A 23,739-nucleotide genomic window follows, 5' to 3' on the forward strand; every position below is an offset into this window, starting at 1 on the left:
CAATAACAGAGAATATTACAAAATGAAGATATCAATTTATTAAGTAATTAATTTACAAAGGCAGAACTGAATCATGTCAGAGGAAAATAAGGACGTCTCCATACTTGTTACTTGATGATAAATCATCTTAATCTGACATCTGTTTCATGACAAAACAAATCTGATTGAGAGGAATTATTATTATAATTGAATTTATTTCTATAAGAAGTTTACATACAGACAACCGAAAAATACTTTGAGTATATGCATCATACTGGAAAAAACACTGCTTGTTGAACAAAAGTTGTTGAAAAACATTCCAATTTTGAGTAACATGTAATGAAGTCGTAGTTTAACATTTAGTCTCTTTCATTACGTCAGATTCCAGATTATTATACAGTGAAATGTGTGGCCCTTACCATGAGAATGATGCTTATTTTTTAAAATTTTGTGTTATGTGAAATGTGATGCAAGAAAAGCAAAGTGCAGTGTGCAGATTAGAGTACAATCTACCTAGAAGCAAGGTAAATCATTGAAATTAAACACATTTTTCAGCCTCAACAGCGAAAAATGCTTCATTCCACGCGGATATTGATGAAAGAAACAGCAGGTTGCTTTTGAACGAACACAAGTTCTTAACTTGGTGTGAAATAGCAGAGCTACAGCCCGCTGCTGGCGCCTGGCGGGTCCCTCAAGGCCAGGAACCTCTTCAGTTTGAAGTCAAAGTCAATAAGTTCACCAAGAGGCCTGAAGCACGTTGACATTGTTGAGCTCAGGGCGGGAATGAGGGCACAGTTCTCTTCAAACACAGCCAGCTTCTTTCTGTACTTCTGCCGGGTGAAGTCTGTGCTCTTCTGGTTGAAAGCTGTATAAAAAAAAAAGAGATTTAATGAATTTGTTGGATAAAAATGTAAAAAAGCAACAGTGAATACATATTGTAATATATATACACATATACTAGTACTTAAATAATTACCATCGTCCTTATTCAGTTAAATAATTCACATGTGATTTTTGCTATAAACAGCTACACTTGCTATTATTATTGGCTTACCTTTCAGGTAGAAGGCCACGTAGACGAGTGCTGATCGTTGAATACTGAGGAAGGGATACTTTGGTCGGAGACACCCGACCACTGTCAAGGCCTTGATGATTGGTGCTGCCACACCCTAAAAAAAAAATACAGGCTCGACTCAAAACAGGGGCAAACGTCAAGAGACTTCAGAAACGTACCTTAATCCCACAATGCATTTGGGTGTGTGTCTGACCTGTTCCAGGTAGCCCAATGTTGGGAGGGAGGTGAGGGGTACGGGTTCACAAACAGGAGGAACTTTACTGGGCAGCTTCTGGTCCCAGTAGGTTTCAGGACTCCTTTAATGATGATATATCAACACCAACTTTCACAATACAGATTATTTACCATGGCAAATAATACTCCTACATGTTTAATAAAAGTAAAGGGGAGACCTTCAGAAAAGGCTGGTATATAACTGACTAACAAAACATTCCTGAAATATAGAAAGAGACGCACCTCAAAAACGTGTCCTGTTTCTGCTTTGTTGCAAAAATGTAGATCCGTTCTCTGTATTCTACAGCATATTCCATCTTTCCTCGAACAAGGGCTTCATACCTGAGGACAAACAAACCTTCCATGAATAAAGAACGAGCTAATACGGTCAAAAGTTCTGGGCAGTAAGAAGAGAAATGACACAAATGAAGTTCTCTCAACATATTTATTCCATTTGTGTTGGCATGTATCTGTAGGTTGCAAATATTGCATTTTTCTGAATGTTTGTTCTTGTCATTATTATATTATTATGTTTTTCTAAGGAATCTAGTGAACACGGCCAGAGACCACTTCAAGTCAGTAAACTTGATAAGTAATGAAAACCATTAATCCATGAATAAATGTGTCACAGTTTGATCACGATATGAATGTTGTACCTTTGTTTGCCATCCAGATAAGAGACTGGGCAGAAGCCCTTCATCTCAACTTGCAGTGGAAAACTGGTCTTCATCTGAATCTCGGTTAGCTTTCTTGGCAGCAGTTGGGGTTGTGGGAGAATGTGTGGGCAGCCAGGACTCACAAACTGATCTGGAGTTGCCAGGAACCACTGTGGTTGAGAAAGCCACATAAAAAATGTTATCCTTTTCTTTTAGTCACAGTTCAAATAAGCTATTTCCATGTTCAATCTTCCATTTAAATGTAACTTTATCCTGCAGGATTTCTGATTAATTCTGATGAATTAAATAATTAAAACTGAATTAAAATTACGCTAAAGAGGAAAATGATTTTAATTTGACTTGAACCTTTTTTCATACTAATTCATGCATGCGATCATCTGTGGACTCCACACTGACCTCTAAATGATCTTTGCCACACATCTTGTAATAGCATCCCCTGTACTCAGCTGCATGAGTTAAGGCTGCACTTTCAGAGCAGTCCACCAGGTGGTGACGTAGAGCCAGGCACACAGGGCAGTACTGAGCAAACTCTCCAAGCCGATACTGCAGCTCCGTGGGTGTGATGCACAGTCTGTTGATGCAGGCTGCTTGCCCTGCGATATTAAAAAGCATGGACGGGGGAAATAATGTCAGGTGTCTTAAGAATGATGTAAAAGCAAGTTTGCATACATTGTTTGGCACTTGAGCTGATGCCTCGATAAGCGTCTACTTACCGCTGTGCTTCCTCTCCAGGTAGTTGTGGAGATATTTCACGCTGATGCTGACCTCCTTTATAATGCTGCTCCAGAGCCACCATTTGCTCTTCAGGCCATCGAGCAGGATCCAGTTCTGAAGTTGTTGGAAGTGTTGCCTCACATGCTCGATCTCCTGCTTGTAACAGGAGTTACGAATGTGGAGGATCCCGGAGCTGTCGGGCATCAGGTGAGGCCTGCAGTGGTAGGAGAGACGGGTGTTGAAGGTTTGTTCTTTTAAAAAGAGCTCATGGACCTGTGATTTCCCATGTGTGTGTATAGAAAACACGTATTTAAGATGACAAGAGATGGTGTTGATGTGTTTTCTCACTTGTTGGGCTTCATCTTGTCTAGAAGGCCTCTCTTCAGCACCTCCGCTGTGTCCAGATCCAGCTCAACTACGACCATGGGGATGATGCTCCGAGAACCCATCAGCTCTGCCTGCTTAAGTGTCGTCGGGAAGCCATCCAACACGTACCTGGGACGCCAATAAATATGGTCTCCACAAACATCCTCACGCAGGATTAACACAGTAAGAATAATGTCTTCAACCAAAAGCACACTAGTCATTTTAAGGTAAATGTGTTTAATAGCTCAGCTTACCCCTGAGTGCTGCAGACCGAGCTCATGAGCGCCACCTCCAGACACTGAATGGCCAGTTCATCAGGCACAACCAATCCGTGGGAGAGATGTTTTTTCATCTGGACAGCCAGATCAGTGTGCTCATGCTTCTTTAGCACCATACGCATGACACCGCCAATGGACAGACAGGCCAAGCTGTATTTCTGAGCAAACATCTGTGCCACTGGAGAGATGAAGCAACGGGAGAGAAATGCAGAACGTGAAACAAGAATGAAAGAGCGTTTGAGAGAGTGAAGAAGCAACAAATCTGAGTGGATGATTTGTAGCTTGTCTTGAGTCTTACCGGTGGTTTTTCCAGATTTGGGTGGTCCAACAACAGCTATTTTAACAGGAAGGGACAGGATGGGCTTTGGCTGCCTGAGGTACTTCAATGGGTTCTGCATAAATGTGTTGCGGTTCTCCTTAGATGCAAAGAAGTAGATATACTGATGGAAGATCAGCGGATATGTGGTATTGAGAGGCCACTGCAGAGGCTGGATTAAATCTCTCTCGTTGTATCGCTGCAGAAGAGGGATTTGTGTGAAAAGTGTTAAATTACAAGGAAATTGAGTCATGCAGAAGAGACAAGTTGTACTTGTATTTGAAATAAAAATCTCGGCCTCATCCTACCTTATCCTAAGAATGAAGGTGACTGACGCCTACCTTTATGGGGTCCCAGCAGCCAAAGGTACTGTGGAGCTTGTATGAAGCGAGCAGCAGCTTATGTGCCAGGCTGTATGAGATGGGTTGGCATTTTTGGAAGAGTGACTCCCGATTGGTCAGCAGGGGCTGGATTTTCAGGAGCAGCTGATGCCTCACAACACAGAGCTTGCGAGATGCATTGATTGACAATGTTGACATGTTTTGTTTACTCAGGAGCTCCTGGTGACAGAAAAGCACGGAATATATGAGCATATAGAACAAGTACAAGATGGGAACCAACTTTATGCAGACCGCATTAAGTCACACTAGTAAATTAGAATGTAACATGTTGAAATTTAGTCCAATGATGCCTTTTAATTTCACTTATCACCTTGTTTGTTATCACTACTGTAAAACTAGTTGAGAAATTGTGTAACGTGTGTATATATATATATATATATATATACACACGTTACACAATTTTATATATATATATATATATATATATATATATATATATATGAATATATATAAGTCTCCTGGCTGTCCCAAAAGTAAATACTAAATAATCACAGAAATTATATGAGTGAGGGAACCAAATATGAATGTTTGGCTAGTCAACGGCCTTCATTGTGTTTTGTGTCTTTGTACCATCACAGTAGCAACCCTGTCTTCATCTGTCACATAACGCTCTGCGATCTCGCTCTCCAGCCTCTCAGACGCTGCCTCCTCAGTCTCCATGGTTTCATTCTCCTCTTCTGAAGGAAGCTTCTCCTCCAGCATGTCCTCTGTCTTTTCCTCTTCATCGTCTTCTTCAACCCTACGATATCTGAGCTGATGACATGGATATCAGAGGAGGGGGGATTAAGCAGTGATGGATAGGGGAGATGGGAGATTACCGTTGTTTTGGCTGCCTTTGTGTGTTCAGCGCTTCAGAAGGAATAATACACAATAATAAATTATTCTTCAAAGTTGTCACTTGCTTACCCGGTCCAGTTGTGCTTTACGGCGCTCGCTCCAGGTGGCCAGGTATGTCGGCAACAGGCGCTTCTGAACATCTGTGACATCCACCTCCATCGTGACCGTGATGTCGGGGAGAAGCTGTTGCTGCAACATGTACTGCACCTCATCGGCATTGTGAGGGAAGCCCTCCAAAATAAAACCTGTCGACCTACAAGGTGAGAGAATGTGAAGGTCAACAAATACGTTGTGTTGTCAGGGGAACAACAACAAAAAGCAGCACACTATGTAGGCAATGTACATAAATACATCGACAAATGCATATGAATGACTTTTGTGTAAAATATGTATGTACACATGTGAAAGGTGTGTATGTGAGCCTGGGTTTCCAGTGGTGAAAGAAGCAGAAAGGGAGCATGAATGTGAGAATTTTGACTTTGCACTTATCTCCTTGTTGAGAGCTAATCGCTTTTAACTGATTGAGCGTTCATACGGGTAGAATCGCTAGGCAACAGGACAAGATTTTAGTATTGGAAGCGTTCTGGTTTTCATTTGTCGGCCCTGTAGTGTTGACCAATCACGTTCAAGCAGGCTTTGGATGACTGCAGGTAAACAGTGGGGTGGAGAGCAAAAGAGTCGGAAGGCATTGGCCGAAACCTCGAAACTAATTTCCCAATATGTCAAACTTTTCCTTTAAAGAGTTGCAGGAAGTCTGCGTTTGTTGTGTGTGTGTACAAGTACATGTACGGCTCCTGTTTCCAGTATGGCGTGAGAACCATATCCAGGATCTGTGGAGTCAGTGGATCTCCATCAGACAGGTAGGCTTTGATTGCCCACTCCTCCTCAGTCAGGCCCACATCCTGCTATCGACACATGGAAGCAAATACACCACGATTCAGTGTCAAATAGTAATAATAACAACTGGCGCCATAATACTGTATTTTTTCCAAAGCTGACCTCCGTGTCATTCATGTTGGTGGAGGTCTCCCTCTGGTCCCCAGGAGACTCCTCTGAAGACTCTACCTCATCAGGATAAGGTATCCGCGTCTTTGTCTTAGCCGTGATGAGCATTTGGAGCAGCTCCCTGAACTGAACATGGAAGATGCCGAGCTGCTGGGCGAGCCACTTACCATGAGTGGTCTTGCCTGACCCTCGGGTGCCGAGCAAAAAGATCCGCAAGGCAGGAGGCTTGGATATGTGGAGATAAGAAACTTGTTAGGGATATTTTTACTTTTATTTCTATCACTTTTGCTTTATCTTCCTATGCCAGCTTGTACCTTGAGAGGCTCCGTCTGTGCAACAAACTGTGTAGGATCTTCAAGGAAGGAGTCCCTGGCTTCTAGGCTTGAGAAGTAGAAGGTCTTCTCCCGGTACCTGGCGGCAATTTCATCCTTGCAGGGCCACAGGACGTTGTGTTTTTTTAATGCCACAGGGCAGAAATGATGGGTATCGCCTAATAACCTCCTGGCTGTGTCCTCCTGCTTTCAGTGAGAGGGAGGAATTGCTGGTTTGTTTGTATTAATAATTGACAACAAAGCAGTAAAATAGGCTTGTATCTTCAATATCTTCATAGGATTATAAACCTGTTAGAAAATGACTGGTTTACTGACTTTCTCCTCCTCCTCTGCTGTGTCATTGTCACTGCTGCCTTCCTCAGCCCTCTCTAGCTCAGCTAAGGCCTCCATTTCCTCTGCGTCCGTATCCAGGTCCATTGCTGACAGCTCCCGGGACACATATTCAAAGGGTTCTGAAAATCATGCATGTAAACCAGATTGGATTGATTCCGATTTTTTCTTACCAAACATGGCATCTGGTAGTAAAAGAAGAAGAAGTGATACTTTGAGAAGAAGTTGAACTCACTCTCCAGCTGAAGGGCGATCTCTTGGAGGAGGTCCTCTGGGCTTTTGCCGTCAATCTCCAGTACTGAGTGGGCGGCAATCAAAGTGGACTGCATCTGGCCCCATTCAGACTCAAACTGTTGCACTTGCAGTTTATAGTCATTCATCTCCGGGCCGTCTGGATAACCTCTAAAATGGTGAGAAATGCATAATCAATCCATTTCAGATATACCAACCACTACATTTAAACAGCAACACTGAACTTGCACTCACAAGGCCTCTTTCTCCTTCTCAAATAGTTCATCCTGAAGCGTCTCCCTCACTGCTTTGTCCACTCTCTCCTTGTTCGTCTCATACAATCTCCTCAGAACTGTCCAACACATTAAAGTGCAATAATTAACTCAAGTCTAGATATTTAAATAAAACCACTTGTTTGTGAGCTGTCGTTTCTATGTCTTGTACCCTGATTGTTATCACTGTCTCTGAGACAAAACAGGATGCCTGGCAGGATTCCAGCTTTCTGTAAGGCATCCGTTTGGGAAAGGTTCTTGGGAAAGTTGTCAAGCACCCAACCAGCATTGGTGTCCGACTCTTCGATCTGTAACATCAAAGGTATTCATAAAACTATTGCAAACTGATGACCTGCATCTAAATCTCAAATTTAATGGTTCATTCATTTGGTTTAACTTTAACATTGTGTTTACTGTATATGGCAAAATGTAGGGTAAATATCTTTCTAACAAATGGATCTAATACATATAGAAATGGTTTGTGTAAATGCAGCTGCCATGTTTTAGACATACCTCTTTTACATGCTTCTCTAGTACCTCAGCATACAGGCTGAAGGGTGATGTACTCGTATGTTTGGCTTCTTCCATCACAGATAGCACCATGGCTTGAACCTCTGGATGCTCCTCAGTCACTGAGAACAGCAGAAACATTTGCATAAAAATACAGAATGTGCTGCCACATAATCTCCAAAATTCTGGGGACACAACAACATCACATGTTCCAAAAAAAATGCAAATAATGCTCTGTAATTAATGGTATTTTGAAGGGCTGAAGCAACACATTGTTAGAAGAGCTAGGGAACATTATGTTGAAGTCAACAAGTCTCTTACAATATACTGCATATAATACACCCGAACAGGTGATAGTGACATCATCACCAACAAAACTCAACTTGCCTGACTTCTGTTCCCCATCCTGCTCCATCTTCATTTTGATTTTCTCTATAGCGTCATGTGTTGTGTCCTCTTTGATCTTGTCAAGCCTCTCCTGCTCAACCTTGGCCAGAACCGGCTGCACCAGTACCTCCATATCCAGCACCACTGCATTGTAGTGCTGAGCTAGAAGCTTGCACAGAGTGCTCTTCCCTGCCTGTGGAGGTCCAATGATGGAAATTCTGCAAGGCGACCCGGGCATCGGAGGAAGCAGGTACCGTCTGGGGTTCGTCACGAACTTCTGGTAGGCCTCCTGAGATGACAGGATGTACAACTTGTCCTGGAAGCTGCACAGGGGTTGATATGAGAGTTGTTTGAGACTGGATAGCATCCTCACCTGGCTGCAGCCTAACAAAGGATCACTCACCCCACACTCAATGCCGGCTTGCCAGGAATGACCTTGCCCTCCTTCAGAGCAACAGGACAAGTTCGGCCCCAGCGGCTCCTTCTCCATCTGAAGCCAGGGGCCACCGTCCTGGTGGTGGACATGATCCTCAATAAATCCTCCTGCAAAACAGAAGGATTAAACTTGTTAAAATGTGAGTGGTTTCAATGGAGGGAGTATGTATATATTTAAAGCCTGTAAGGTCAGCATTTTAAAATACTCCTTGAGTTTATAGCTCAAGTGAAGGTTGTCTAAAATACAGTTTATAAAAGAAATTCTATGAATATGGTCAATAATGGCAGACCGTGTCATTTTCCTCAGAGAATTCTTCATCATCAGTCTGGTGGAGCAGGACTGGAGTGGAGACACGCTTTATTGCCATGGATCCAAGACGGGACATGACAGACTAGAGACAAAACAATCCACAAAGTAAAGTCAGACAACACAACACTTGGGTAGTAAAAATGCATGTTTACGCTCAAATAAACATAAAATGTATTGTTTATCTTAATCCTCGTGTCTTTACCGAGTGCAGCTCTTCAGGTGTGTTGTTTCCATCCAGCTCCAGCAGGTAGAGGGGGTTGTGGTTTGTCATGTATTCCTAAAAAAAAAAAAGTGTTTTACACAGTAATTTGACTGCACATAATCCAAAAACAAAGGTCATTATAATGGGTAAGAAACCGATGACTTCATTTTAAATATTAAGCTGACTAATAGCTGCATACGTGTGTGGAGTGAAATGCTTATTTAACTTCTTAATGTGTGGAGCATTCAGAAATGTTGGACCCCTGGGTAACTCACCTCCAGTGGTCCCAGCATGGTATCCTTGTACATTTTCATTCTAGAAAAAGCATTTCTGGCCAAGTTCTCTGGCTTCCACACCACATCATCAATAATATCCGTTTGGAGTTCTCCTTCAGCCTGCAGGCAACAAAAAAACAAACAAACGCTATTCGTATAATAGGAAATCATGACACTATCAGCCTTGTAAGGTTTAAAGTTTATGGTTGTGACAAATTGCACGAAATAATAATAGTAGTAATAATTGAAACTAAATTAGTCAAACACCAAAGACAGTAAATGTTAACCCCAGTAGCAAGAGGTGTTTTCCCTCAAGTCACACCTGCTCCTCTTCATCCTCCACTTCCTCATCCTTGTCCTCCTTTTTGGAAAACACTTCCTCACGCTTCCACTGATCCCTGTTGTACAGTTGCCCTGTCTCTGGGTAGTGGTTCAGACCAGACAATCGATGGACCAGGTCCTTGTCTGGGCACTGGCGGAAGATGACCGTGTTAAATGATCAGATGTACAAACCTCACCAGAATATGAAACTTGTAAATGTGTAAATACTTAAAATGTTCATTAAAAAATACAAACAGATATTGCTTGAATCAACTGCTGCTTGATGCAATGTACACCTCTCAATAGAGGACATGTGGGTCACCTTGACATTGATGATGAAATCGGGCGTTAGTTTGAGGTTTTGGATCAGCTCAAGCTGCTCATGAATCTTTAGGCTCTCTTCTGACAGAAACGGCAGGCAGCTCAGTACATACCCTGTATCACAACACACAGGTTATCAAGCAAAAACAACGGCAAAGCTCACACATGAATCACAGGTTGCTGTGCTATCATGACATCACATCGTGAAAAGCTACAGGATTTACCATAGTGCTCCACATCTGGCGAGTTAAGCCTGGCAAGAATCAGCTGGAGCACCAAGTCTTCTGGTACACTTCTCCCCTCAGATAAGATACTCAAGAGCTAAAATGATCAGAAAAAGCAATTCATACACTATTATATTTATATAGATAGATAGGTAGATAACCTTTGATACTCACCTCTATGCCTTGCGTTGTTTTATTGTGAATATGCGTGTCGAGCAGATCTGTATCTGAAATTATTATACAAGCTGGTGAGAAATATTTGGATGTAATTTGTGACATGGACCAGTAACGAGGCCATCAATTCAACTTACCATCAATTAAGATGCACTTCCAGGACTCTGCAATGTTTTGGGCCAAGGTGGATTTGCCTACACCCTGCCACAAATAATGCCACAGCATTGATATGGAGTCACTGGATTATATGGCATGGGTGGTATTAGTGTTTGTATGCGGTGTGGTGTTTGGGACTGAAATAAAGATCCATTACCGGTTTTCCAACTATGATGAAGCAGGTGGGTTTGGCGAGAAGAGCCTCTCTCTCAGCTTCGTCTTCCATTATGTTGTCCACTAACCGGTCCACTTGAGCGTATTGAATATCATCGTACAGAGAGAATCAAAAGTCAGTAAGATAAAGTTACCCGACGACCTTAACCTGCCGATATAAAACTAGCCACAGGTTATTTCTGTCATATTTAAACCAAAGTTTACCTACCGCTACTTTGGGGCATTCTTATATCCTCCTTTTAACCGATAATCGTTTGTTATCTATGATAACTGTAACTTTAGCCATCTACGTAACCCTCGTATAGTCACCGGATACGGTTACCGTAGCAACTTAACAATTAAAGTTGGCTTGCTAACGCTGCTGCTAGCTACTTTCTTACTTTATGAGTTGTAAAGTGAGTTTGGATCTTACAGTGTGTGTGCATTCTTAAAAACAGTTATAAACAGCCGTTATCTGCGCATGGTGAATAAATGGGGAACATTGAGTACTTAAATGCGTATATTTGGAGTCGCGTTTCCAGCCCCCTCGAGTTTTTTGACTCTGCGAGCCACCGTATCAGTTGACACGAGACCTGTCACCTGATTAAAACAGCAATATTGCACTCTCAAATGTGCTAGCCGTATTTACTTGCGCGGGTTACACACACAGCCCATGAAATACTAACGTTTAAGTTTTTTTTAGACAACACAGGGAGATGGATAGTATCCTATCTGGAGGAGACGTGTTGCTAACGCAGCGAGCTAGCTAACTTAATGGTGAGTGACGTTGTTTAGCTAGGCGATATGACCAAAACATGATGCAGCCAGTCGCTAGCAATGTCACGTTTAACTAACATATGTTCACGCCTGGTCTCTTGTTTGTTTTGTGTTGTGAAGTAATGGGTTGCTATTGTGTTTCGTTCATTCCCGCAGCTCTTCAGTTGTTTCTATATTGTGACTGGAGAAAACGGGGATAAACATGCCTCAGTCAGCGGCTACCATCAGTGGGATCCAGAGGATGGTTCTGTATGAAACCAGAGCCGTAAGTTCTGTGATCTTCATGCTGTTATTGTGACTGTCTAATCATTACTTGCAAAACGTCTGATCGGTCTATTCTTGGGTTACACCTGCAAGTAGCCAACAGTGGTTGTAAGTTAAATTGCATCACATGCCCATCATGTTAAAGTTTCTTTTTAGCCCTCCTGTTGCTATTGGTAAATATAATTGCATACTACATAGACAAATGGCTGATTGTAACAACAAGATGGGGGGAAATACAATTATGTATTCAGGGCAGACGATATTCAGGACATTTGGATCAAATTACTGACATTCACTCGTCCATAATGGTCCAAATCCATCACATGTTATCATTTTTAAGGTTTTATTTCCCCTGGGGGTTCACAGATAAAGACAGAGAGACAGATAGAGATAAATAAAATAAAAAAGTTCACACTAGGATAGAGAATTGTGGTTACCCATCAGCAGACACTAGATGGCAGCAAGAGTGTTTGTGACTCTACTTTGTTTCACCATGACCTCAACAACACTGTCAATTATAGGATCTGAATTAGAGTGATTCCATTTGAATGACACAATGACTTGTAAATATTAGGTTAATTTTAACTAAGTTTGAACACATTTGGTATAAATACACACACTTGACAGACAGGTTCTTGTGCATTATTATTTCCTTCTGTGTGTTGTTTTGTTTTTCCACTCCATATTTTAGTTCAAACAATCAAAATGTAATTAAAATACATAAAAGAGTGATGGATTGCTGATAGAATGAATGAATGAATGAATGAATGATAAACTTAAGTTACGGCGACCCTTACATGACGATATCAAATTAGCCACAGCGTATTGCTGTCAAATTTCAACCAGAGTTTACTTACCGCTACTCGCGGCCATTCTTATATCCTCTTGTTTTAACAGATTAAACGTTTAGTATCGTTTGTTATCTATGATAACGTTAACGTTACTTTTCCCTTTTACGTGACGTTCATAGTCACTGGACACGGTTACCGTAGCAACCAACAAACTAAAGGTGGTACCTAATGCTACCGCTAGCTACGTTCTTACTGTATGACTTGAAAGTGAGTTTGAGTTACAAGGTGTGTGTAGATACATTTATAAACACCCATAGCCGATTGAAAAGGGGCAAAATCGAGCCGTTAAAGGCGCCTGTTGTTTGTCGCATTTTCAGCCCCGTCGAGCTTTTTTGACTCCGCGAGCCACCGTATCAGTTGACAGGGCATCAGGGAAACATTTGTCACGGTTGGGCTTTCCTAATCAGTCAGCCCATTTTACAGAACAGACAGTGGATGATATGACTAACGAAATGGCTCTAATGGTCACAGACTGTCCTGATACACGGTGTTCCAGTTTAATGTTCTTTAGGACGGAGACATTGAAGCCATCTTGCAGTGTGAGAAAATAATGACTTGAAAGAAAAAGTAATTCGAGAAAGAAACAAATCTTCCCAATAGACGCATTAGAATGTAGCCTTGTGATCAAATATGTGCTCTGCCCACATGTAATCTAGACGGTAGCTAGTCTGATTCCAGTGTATATTCTCATATATAATGATGTGTTATATGATGCATCCTTTTGTGTATAATTCGCAGGCTTCTCATACATTCCTTTTTTTACTTGGTTGGCTTATTGTTGACAGGAAATATTGGACATTACAAGAATAAAAGAAAGAGACTTCAACAATAGGACTGCAGTGTAGAAAGCTGGTTTTGATGTCTGTCGAAGTGTGAAAACATGTCTTTGACATATTATCCTACTGTGTTCTTCACCCAAGTAAAAGGATATTATTGTAATGGGTGCGCATGTATTCACAGGAGCAGCTTTGTAGACTATATGGCAAACACCAGCTCTGTAATAATACATCATAATAATACATATATGTCTCTTTCCAGAGGTATTTTTTGGTGGGGACCAATCAGGCACAGACCAAACACAGAGTCCTGAAGATTGACCGCACAGAACCTAAGGACCTGGTCATAATTGATGATAAGGTAAGTGCTGAGTTTCCACAGGAGTAAGTTCTTTGCTGATGTATATGCTTATGTAATACAGTACAACGCGCTTGGATGAAATTGTACAATCACTCAGCCTGACCCAACTGTATTATGGGTGACGGCTCAGCTGATGAGCATCGCTTGCGCCTTCTTTTCTTCTCCACCGTTCATTACCAGGATCTATGAGCTTGGATACGATTTGCTTGTTCTTGTTGTGGGTGATTATGATTATGATGCTTATTATGAAGAGCTTATGAGTAACTATCCATCACCCCACGCTCTCATTCCTCCAGATCATACTGACCTTGGGAAACCCTGTGTGTTTTTAATCTGAGTGGCAGTGTAGAGTGTTTTATAAACAAAGTGTGGACGCTTGAGAATGTGTTGAAGTGGTGGAGGTGAATAGGTTTAGAGCTGTAACCACAGCCTCATCTCTCACGCTCTCCTAGTTCTTATGTAAGAAATGTGGGCACACCTAATTAGAGCTATGGTTTGGTAAGAATCTGGCGGTACGATACATATCATGATCCAGGGGTTACGACTGAATACATTGTGATTATATTGTGTTACTGTAAACAAGGTGATACATTGCAATCCTAAATTTAGGAAAACATGTCATAGTATCAAAATCACACCCCGAAATGCATAAAATCTGAGTGAAAGATCCTTTTCCGTGTGAGAACATCTGCATTTGTAATCACAGTCCCTAAACCTAAAACTATCTGCTATCATAACACTACTTTTTATGCAATCTGAGCCACTGTCTGCCACACATCTTTAACTATTAATAAACATGTATAGTGTTTATGGGAATCAATACAGGAAAAATAGGGCAATAAATACATTTTTTACTGCTTATGCTGATTTTTGCTCGTTGGTCAATATCCGCCGACACAGATCTTTATTGTAGTACAGTGGTAGGTAGTGTTAGGAACAGGACATAATTCCTTATCTAATACCTATTTTATATTTCTGTGAAAACATAACTGTATTTATTCAAGTTTCTCACAAAAATAAATAAAAAATACATTTTACATTGAACACATCAAGGTAATGTTATAATGGAATGGAACCCTGTATGTTAGCTTTTAGCTCTGCTCACATTACTTACTCTCTTCCTGTCGATTCAACACATATTTGCTGTGCACTATGTAGCATCGACATGGACCGACGAAGCATTGATGCCGATCTCCAGATTGCATATATTTACTGAATATCCACTGCTAACGCCGGCAGTAAAACTTTATTTCACACTATGATGATTAAACTGAGTCGTTGCTCTGCGGGTTGAGGTGGCCCATACGGATGACAGATCGACTGCGCTCTGTATCACCTGTCTGTTTGTGTGTATTTATCCGTAGCATGTGTCTGTGTTTGTGTGTATTTATCCGTAGCATGTGTACAACCAGCAAGAGCTTCGGGAGTTGCTGGGCCGCCTGGATCTGGGAAACCGCACCAAGATTGGCCAAAAGGGTTCCTCGGGTCTGTCCAGGGCCGTCTCAGCCTTTGGCATTGTGGGTGAGTCCCTCCACTCTCTCCTTCACTTAAGCAACAACCATTGTGGGGCGCAGTGATGGCGACACTTATGTCATTTGTTCTACGGATGTGCGTATTGACCTGGTTTTGCATATTACTGTAAGTGCTGGAGATGGAACACCTGGCAGTACATTGTAATTCAACACAATGTAGCCCTGCTAGCACTACAACTACCTTTTGTGGCGTTTAAAATCATGGCCATCAGTGGTGTATTCAGAAGAAACAAGAAGGTTTCTCACATTTTTATCAATGTCAGTCTCCTTTTGTTAAGAATCATGTAAAAGAAATTGTTGTTTGGGAGAGTTGTCTATAACAGCAGTAGTGATATACAATGCCTATAAAATGTGTTTATTGTTTACATTGTTTCTCATTTATATATATTTTTTTCTATTAAGTAGAGATCTGGTTATTTTTTCGGCACTATTTAAGCACTATATTTTTTTAATATATTTTGAGTTGCATAAAACTTATCTCAAACACAATATATTTTAATTTCCACACTAAAAACTGTTAAAAATAAGTATTTAATTTGATTCTGGGGAACTGCAAACCGTTGAATCACAGTATATCACGCATTCTTGATTAATATGGCAGGAAGAGTAGCTCATTTCCCCTGTGTCTGTACTTTCGACATTGCCCTACAGACCCAGTTACCAAAAAAACATTTATGGTGTTTCCTTTCTGGCCTTTTGTTAACCTAAGACATGGTTAACCTAAAATATTTTTTTTCAGGTCAACTTGTTCTCTCAATCTGCTCCATATAAAAAAAGTCAAGGTTTGTGTTACATGACATGTTTGTGAAACTGATCCTCACACTGTAGATCCTCCGCCTGCTTTTGCTCTGTGGGAGCCGCGTGGAAAGTAATTGGTGTGACTGAACTGTATGTATTGCAGGGCACAGTACACATTTTGTGTTGCACACATTCTCATCATACATTTCCTGATTACCTGTCTTGGTGATTTAATCAGGACCTGTCATTTTTGAGCCTCTGTCAAAAAGGTCTCTTTCTCTGTTTCTCTGGTAATATTGGCAAGGCCCCTCTGAGACATAATAGGAACACAAATAAGCTAATAATTTGGCATTATCATGGTCGCACTGACACAGACCGATGCTGACTTTGATATGTATTGGAATAAATTAGATGCTTTTACTCACAGTCTATAAGTCTATTTCAGCCATCGACGATACTGGGTCAGCTGTTATAGTCTGATTGAACAAGGACTTCTTATTCAGGTGCAAGACTGCACTTTTAACACAACTCGTCTGTCAACAGAGACGTCTTAGCAGTAATATAGTGAATTACATTGGAGTCTATAGCCCTTGACACACAAAACTCATGATCCACCTCCACTTGCTACTGTTTAAGCTGTAGCTGATTTGAAGGCAGCAGAAACGTTGACCTAGAACTCAGCTTCTATACATTTTCGTATTCTTTGCAGGGTTCGTACGTTTCCTCGAGGGGTACTACATTGTGTTGATCACCAAGCGCAGAAAGATGGCCGACATCGGTGGCCACTCCATCTACAAAATTGAAGACACAAGCATGGTCTACATCCCCAATGACTCAGTAAGGGTTACGCACCCCGACGAAGCAAGGTACGACCTCGTTCTCCCACCTTTTAACGGCGCAGTTTAAGATCTTGTCATGTGTTTTTTTTTTTATCTCTCATATATTGATTACACTATCACCAGTCATTTATAAGCACACGCACACTCACTGGACTCACAATAGTCAAGAAATGATAACGTGTTTTTATATTCTACACAATGTCAGAACTTTTATGAATTTGTTTGAAACTCATTCTGAAGATAAGCACAGTTGATATTTGCAGCATACTGTACAGATATGCTTTAATTTCATGTCTTTGCACTTGTTTGTATGTGTGCGCGCTCACATTTGTTTTCAAACACACACCATAGACTTCATGGACAAGGGAATTGATATTGAAGATAAGCTGTAGCCCCTTTCAGACTCGCAACCCTTTACGTAAATCTCAGTCTTAAGCCGTCTTTGACATGAATATATAATAAAAGCTTAATAACTTATGAATAAATTCCCTACGTAGATGACTTCTGATACTTATGTCAGATGTGCGTTTGACTCAATTTGTTTTTTCTCTCCTAGATATGTGCGGATCTTTCAGAATGTGGACTTATCCAGCAACTTCTATTTCAGGTAAGACAAATTCTCAGTCCAAATTCTCTCATTGGTTTTGAAATATATTAGACAGTAGAATTGAGAAAGTATGAAATTGAAAGTTGGATTTCTACAAGATGCACTCAACAGAAGGTTGAACCAGTAACAATTATTTATTTCCGATTTCCCATATTAAGAAGCGTGCCGTTGGTTGTTATGAGGAGTCTGCACACATGCTGAAGAATTTCTTGAATGTTTTGAATATTTCAGTGGCAGTTAATGCAAAGTTTTTTACATCCTCAGCTTTTGTGGGCCAGTTTGTTAAACTTTTGAGAGACTATTTCAGGATTATAAAATGATGAAAAGGCACAAACATACTTTGTATATGATCAACGACTAAGGAAAAATTGCCTTAAGAAGTTTCCTATTGTACATGTGTCTTTAATCAAACAAAAGCTTGCACTTTTTTGGTCACAACTCACAAAGTCTGTTCTGAAATACACTTGATGTTTCCAATTGAATTTTCATTCAAATGAAATTGCCGTTGCTCCCTGCAGCTACAGCTATGACCTGAGCCATTCGCTGCAGTACAACCTCACTTTGCTGCAGAGGCCTTATGAACTGTGGTCCACACCAACTTCTTCCGCTGAGGAAGAGGTGCACACACCAAGCAAGCAGGACAGCTTTGACATCTTTGAAGAGGAAGGTCTGCCTACGCAAGGTGAGAGGACGTTAACTCTCTAACCCTTATATTCATTGCGTTTGCTATATTGGCTGGAGAAGCAATCCTTTTCACACAATAAGATAGAAAAGTGCACTCGACAGAGTGCTGATCTCCGCCATGTTTGTCTGCAACAACTAGTGCTGTAATGTTTATTTGAATGAGTACAAACCACAGACCTCCTGTCTAGACTTCAAGCGCATCACGTGTTTTTCCTCTTGCACATCCGACACAACAGATATGATCTCATTTTGATCTACTCCTGCTGTCTGCACAAATAGACCAGGTGCCGAGGCGCTGAAGTCTGCGTGCCAGGAACCGGCCTCCTGTTCACGGCCCAATTGGTTTACATGGGCATCGAAGAGGACACAGGCGGTGCCACTATAAATTAATGGTGCTTGGTGGTGCTTCTGTGTCCAGTGTGACTCTGGCATTAGCTGAATTAGGCCTGTTAGCTCCGTTAGCCAAAAGCACTGCAGGACTCTGCTGCCCACCCCTGCTAACGGCTAACTGGCTTTACTGCTACTGACCTGAGAGGATGTGCTCTGTTGTTGCCAAGCGCTCGTTTTAGTTAGCGATAGTTAAACACACTTGCATACATTACATATCAATAAACAAACAATTGTATATTCCTAATCCCGAGTGGAAACGGGTAATTGGTCCAGTAGTAAGCGAGTTTAGCCATGGACAGACCGACAGATGTGCACGCACACACACGACCGAACACATAACCTCCTCTGGTGGAGAAAATAGAGTAATTGTTATTATCAATTCCCATTAAAAAAATAGAAAGACACTGACATATTTGCCACAGTCAGAGGTGCGGGTTATCTCGTCTACTGTAGGTTTGCCCGTTTTGTCGAAGGCCATTGAAATGTATTGAAAACTGACTTCCTTTGGCTGTTGTGTTGTGTCATTTGTCACTCTTGTTCCATCACATCAGCTTTTTTTCCCCTGTTCATTTCTTTCTGAATGGTAATTTGGTAAAACGATCCTGAGCTTTGATGTGTTCCTACTCTTCCACTACAGTGGTTTACGGCCTCCAGAACGAGCCGTACTGCAAGTATGTGTGGAACGGGAAGCTGCTGGAACGAGTCAAGGACATAGTGCATTATGACTGGCTCATGTACATAATCCACGGCTTTTGTGGCCAGTCCAGTATCCTTTGAGCACCGTCAAGACTGATTTGTTTGTGCATTGCAGAATTGTTTGGCTTTTGTTTTTATTTATGTGTTTTTTTATTGACATGCTCCACTCATTGCTTTGGATTTAACAAAAAAAAAAGTGCCATCAAAACGATCTATTTGGGAGTTTTTGAGACATAACATCTGGCAGCATTGATTGATTTGTAATGACTCACTAATACAGCAGAAGACGCATCTTTATTTCTCTCGAAATGCTCTTCTGTGTTTGTACGCCCCCTCAGCCTCAGCATCACTTGTTGAATTGCTCACAGCCTCCATCGCGGCACGTGGATCCCACTGTGAGCGAGAGAGTGTGTGATTCACCGCAAATCCACAATTTTTTTTCTTGAGGCTTGAGCAAATCAAATATGGAAATTAAGCAATGGTTAATAGATGTAAACACTTGCATAATTGTTCCATCTGTTGTCTGCAGGGAAAACGCAGCAACCTTGTGCATTCATAATCAAATAAGCTTGGACTCAAGACAAATCCCATATTTGTACATGCATATATACATATTGAGTTTATTATTATCATATTTTTAAATTTTCATCTTTCATTTAAGTGCTCCTTGAACGTGGAAGTTTTGACACAAGCTCCATGCCAGAGATTAGTATTAGGTCCAACATGAGTAATTGGATTTGGATTTTTTTGAGAAGCTTTTGTTGTATTGATGCATGGGTTACTCCTGCTGAGGGGCTTTGGGCTGGACATGAGCGGAGTAAACAGTTTGATTTATTACAGTTAAAATATGCCTTCAGGTCATCATTTACCATCAAGACTCATTTGTATAAATGACATTATTCAGTGTAAAACTATTTGCCTTTCAGTCACAAAAGGAACTTTTATTTTTTATCGTTCATTTTTTAAAATCATTTTTATGCCGGTTTTTGAGCTGCAGCAGCCCATCATCTCTGTTCAACACTGTTGTCACACGTATCAGGCAACGTTCTGCCACAGTGGCATTGTGTGGGCGCTTTGAATTTAGACAATTCCTGGAAACTATTTGGCCTTCGACTGCTGTTCTTCTGAGAGGAACAGAGGGTGGATGGAGGAGGAGGAAATAAATGCAGTAATCTGGAGCAGATCAGGAGACACTGAAGCTGGCAGAAAGAGGAAACAGAGGCAATAAGGGAGAACATTGGGTCTCATTAAATATCCCAAAGCAATCATGTAGAAACGGATTAAGAAGTTTTGTACGGCACGTTCATTTCTTATTTTTATTATTGTATTATTTATATTTTATTATTTATGTTCATACTGTAGGAAAAAAAACATCATGACATACCGGTAGTACATAAAACACAGCTGATTCTAATCAGTATTTGTGTTTGAAAACAGATGATTGTGGAATGATGTCAGTGATTATTATTATTATTATTATTATTATTATTATTATTATTATTATTACACCTTTACCCACCAACTACAGAGCTTCTGATCTATGGCCGACCAGTCCACATCACCCTCATTGCCAGGCGCTCCAGCAAATTTGCCGGGACCCGCTTCCTCAAAAGAGGAGCCAACTGCGAGGTACAGCGGTTGCCAAGGCAACAGGAGAGAATATATAGCGCAGGCGAGGCTGAGGGCCGCCAGGATGATTGAGATGACTCAGGGTGATGACGGGGGGTTAATTTGACCCGCTGCCTCTTCTTAGAGTATGCATGAGTGTATGTATGTGTGGGTGGGAGGTGGGAGAAACAACATATATTTCCTGGCATCCTGGAATTAGGTTGGACACACTATCCACAGGTTCCCGTTATTGTGATTAATGCCAAGGGAAGAGGTTTGTGTACGAAATTGGAATACTTAATTATAGCAGAGTGTCTGAGTGGTCTTTATCACAACAGACCGTTTGACTTGGCACAGCAGGAAAAGCACATACTGCATGTAGTTAAACGTTCCGGAAACTCTGTTTCCATTTCCATTATTTTCTATTCTAATGGTTTCAGAGCGCTTCATAGGCTTCGTATCTGTATTTGCTTAAAAGTTCAAAGTTAATTAATGTCCTTGGAAGCAGCAGTTGAGTACTGTAGCTGTCGAACAAGAATTTCTTCCACTGCTCAGAAAAATGAAATCTTAACATCTACAGATCTGCTGGTTGAGATCATGTGATATGATGGAAAGCTCCAGAATGTTTTCTCAACCTTTGTGTTTTTCTATTGTTTCCAGGGGGATGTGGCCAATGAGGTTGAGACAGAGCAGATAGTCCACGACGCCTCCGTCATGTCTTTCACAGCAGGAAGTTACTCCTCATATGTCCAGGTGCGAGGTTCAGTCCCGCTCTACTGGTCCCAGGACATTTCAACCATGATGCCAAAACCCCCAATACGATGTAAGACTCCTGCTAAACACCACAATTCTTTCTTACTTTCTACATTCTTTCTCTTTTACTTGTATTGGAATCATGTTTTATATTTTATATTATCTTTAAAATGGTATCATGGCTTGGATTATTAATGGGCTTTTTGCAGCTAAAGGCGCCCAACATCTGATTTGTAATAGAAAAACTAGAGAGTGGGCAAAGCTGCCCAGGCTTTGATGGGAGATCTTCCTCATATCCACTTATACATAAAGACAGATAACAAATGAAAGATGCAAGCATATCCTTTTTCAGTGGCCAACTATACAGTACCACAGCAGGTATATAATTCTCAATGTAATCATTCCAGTGTCTGTTGAGGACCAGAAATAACCTCGTGGGGACAGAAAAAGTAATCAGAAAAAAACTGCCTTGAAATAAGAGTGGCTTTATACCGGGGCCATTCTTCACACTCCCTGGGTCGAAGAGAGAAAAAAAAAAGAGAGAATGAAATAGGTGAAGGCAGGACACCTGTCCTTCTGGTTCTCATCCCTCTTCTCATTACGAGCAGGATACAAACACAAATCCAGGGCCAGAGCGAGGTGAACAGGGAGGGAGGGAGGTGAACAGGTCCCTGAGACGGATGACATCGGAGGCTGCTGGCGTGCTGGCCCCAGTTTCCCCTTGAATTCATCCTCAGATGGCATTTGCTTGTGTCCCTGTGATCCCTCGGTGTATGAAGTTACCTCATCATCCTGGTCCCGCTTTGACCCTTTAAGACGGTCCTTATTTCCCAAATGTTTCCCCGATTCTTGCACCGTCAGGTTCTAGTTTAACGTGTACCTCCTTACATGTCGTTGGACTCCAGGTACGCCCCCTGGTATTGATATACATCTAATATATTCTATATTTTTTAATGGGAGTGGTATCAATCTTCTCATCTAAGCCTCAGCGAGAAAAAGAATGGCCTTATTTCCCAAAATGTCTGTTATCACCGAAACCCTGTAAATGTCATTTCAGCCAGATGCCGCTGTGGTCCTTTATCTCAACACTGTACTGCAAACAGAATGCCATCTGCCGGTTGCTAATTTTCCCCAAAGACATATTACATCCCTTTTTATTAATTATAATATTTCTGACTGCACACAGGGGTGAGTAATTGGAATTTCAGTTGAAGCCTCAACAATAAATACGTAGCTGCAGCCCTGTCATGCTGACACCTGTTAGAAGAATCTAGGTCAATGAGGGTCTGTGAATGTAGAGGCCTTATCACATAATGCATCGCCCACTCCCTCATCTCTGCCTTATCTGTCTGTCCCATAGTGACATAGGTATATATATACGTCCTGTTTGTGAAGGAGATGACCTTAATTGGGTTGCGCCATCGTCATTATCCACATTCCCTTCCTCAATAAGAATGTTATAGGGTGTAACTCTCATCTAGGCCCCAAGCTTAAGTACAAGCGCGTGGTGGACAAAGTGGTGATGAAATAGTGGAGTGAAAACTGTGTGCTTGAGCTCCTGTTTTTATTGGCCGTTTCTAGCAGTTGGCACGATCTGACCTACTTCCTCTAATCTTTCTCCTGGCTGCTTCACTGGTCCAATTTGTCTGCTGGCTGCAGGTGTGGGACTCTGCAGCAGTGCCTAATGAAGGCATTAAATATGATTTTTAGAATAAAATAATGAATAGAAGAATGAAAATGGAAGTGGCTGCGGATCCGAGGCAGTGGTCTGAAGTGCAGCTGCGGCACAATGGCAAAGACACGATCTTTTTTGTTTTCACACTGATGTACGTAGTTCCATTTTTGTTGGCGTGTATTCAATGGAGAAGCCCCGAATTCCCTCAACATGAAACAATTTGTTTGACTTCCCCTTCAGTGGACCAAGCTGACCCATACGCCCATGTAGCTGCCCTTCATTTTGACCAGATGCTGCAGCGGTTTGGCTCTCCTATCATCATCCTAAACCTGGTCAAGGTAACACACACACACACACACACACACACACACACACACACACACACACACACACACACACACACTGCACAGTATGACTCCACTTTTCCGGAACAGATGCAACAAGGTAATGCAGTGATTAAGTATTGTAAAGCCGAAAGCAGAAAAAAAATACACTGATGTTCCACTTAAAATGAAAAGAACTGACGTATACATTGGAGGGGAAAAAAAGTGCTTCATTTGAATAATTTTTTCAAAGCATTTCGGTAGACTCAATGAATCCTGATTCCTGGTTTTAACGCAGAAACTAAACATGCGTTTCCAATGGCTCACTAACAGAAATGATGACAAGATGAGAAGAAAATATACAAAAGGAA

The 23,739-nt window shown here is 41.3% G+C and overlaps 2 protein-coding genes across 3 annotated transcripts in view; one reads left to right on the forward strand and one right to left on the reverse strand.

The window, feature by feature from the left end:
- Window positions 1-23: 23 nt before the first annotated feature.
- ak9 (adenylate kinase 9) lies at window positions 24-10,921 on the reverse strand. The gene is made up of 33 exons (XM_084030083.1): window positions 10,724-10,921; window positions 10,499-10,590; window positions 10,323-10,386; window positions 10,186-10,238; window positions 10,012-10,108; window positions 9,789-9,901; window positions 9,468-9,617; window positions 9,146-9,265; window positions 8,871-8,945; window positions 8,649-8,750; window positions 8,327-8,466; window positions 7,924-8,246; window positions 7,540-7,658; window positions 7,199-7,334; window positions 7,010-7,106; window positions 6,759-6,925; window positions 6,509-6,645; window positions 6,176-6,379; window positions 5,856-6,086; window positions 5,640-5,761; window positions 4,926-5,109; window positions 4,590-4,772; window positions 3,960-4,178; window positions 3,601-3,817; window positions 3,279-3,480; window positions 3,007-3,153; window positions 2,658-2,872; window positions 2,341-2,537; window positions 1,924-2,093; window positions 1,511-1,609; window positions 1,248-1,350; window positions 1,034-1,148; window positions 24-844 (listed from the first exon to the last, which is right to left on the reverse strand). Exons 1-33 carry the CDS (start codon window positions 10,737-10,739, stop codon window positions 639-641), a joined length of 4,815 nt encoding a protein of 1,604 aa, XP_083886209.1. The 5' UTR covers window positions 10,740-10,921; the 3' UTR covers window positions 24-638.
- A 182-nt stretch (window positions 10,922-11,103) lies between these two features.
- Window positions 11,104-23,739, forward strand: part of fig4a (FIG4 phosphoinositide 5-phosphatase a) — a 33,400-nt gene continuing 20,764 nt past the window's right edge. Inside the window, exons 1-11 of one of the 2 annotated variants that reach the window (XM_084030073.1) lie at window positions 11,104-11,271; window positions 11,428-11,536; window positions 13,425-13,523; window positions 14,921-15,044; window positions 16,503-16,659; window positions 17,189-17,239; window positions 17,758-17,921; window positions 18,951-19,079; window positions 20,538-20,638; window positions 21,278-21,440; window positions 23,286-23,383. In XM_084030073.1, the coding sequence (XP_083886199.1) occupies window positions 11,474-11,536; window positions 13,425-13,523; window positions 14,921-15,044; window positions 16,503-16,659; window positions 17,189-17,239; window positions 17,758-17,921; window positions 18,951-19,079; window positions 20,538-20,638; window positions 21,278-21,440; window positions 23,286-23,383 (1,149 nt within the window). In that variant the 5' untranslated portion in view covers window positions 11,104-11,271; window positions 11,428-11,473. The remainder of the gene's footprint in view (window positions 11,272-11,427; window positions 11,537-13,424; window positions 13,524-14,920; window positions 15,045-16,502; window positions 16,660-17,188; window positions 17,240-17,757; window positions 17,922-18,950; window positions 19,080-20,537; window positions 20,639-21,277; window positions 21,441-23,285; window positions 23,384-23,739) is intronic. The other variant, XM_084030074.1, reaches the window with a different exon arrangement.

Source organism: Eutrigla gurnardus, assembly GCF_963514095.1.
Source record: "Eutrigla gurnardus genome assembly, chromosome: 16".
NCBI lineage: Eukaryota > Metazoa > Chordata > Actinopteri > Perciformes > Triglidae > Eutrigla > Eutrigla gurnardus.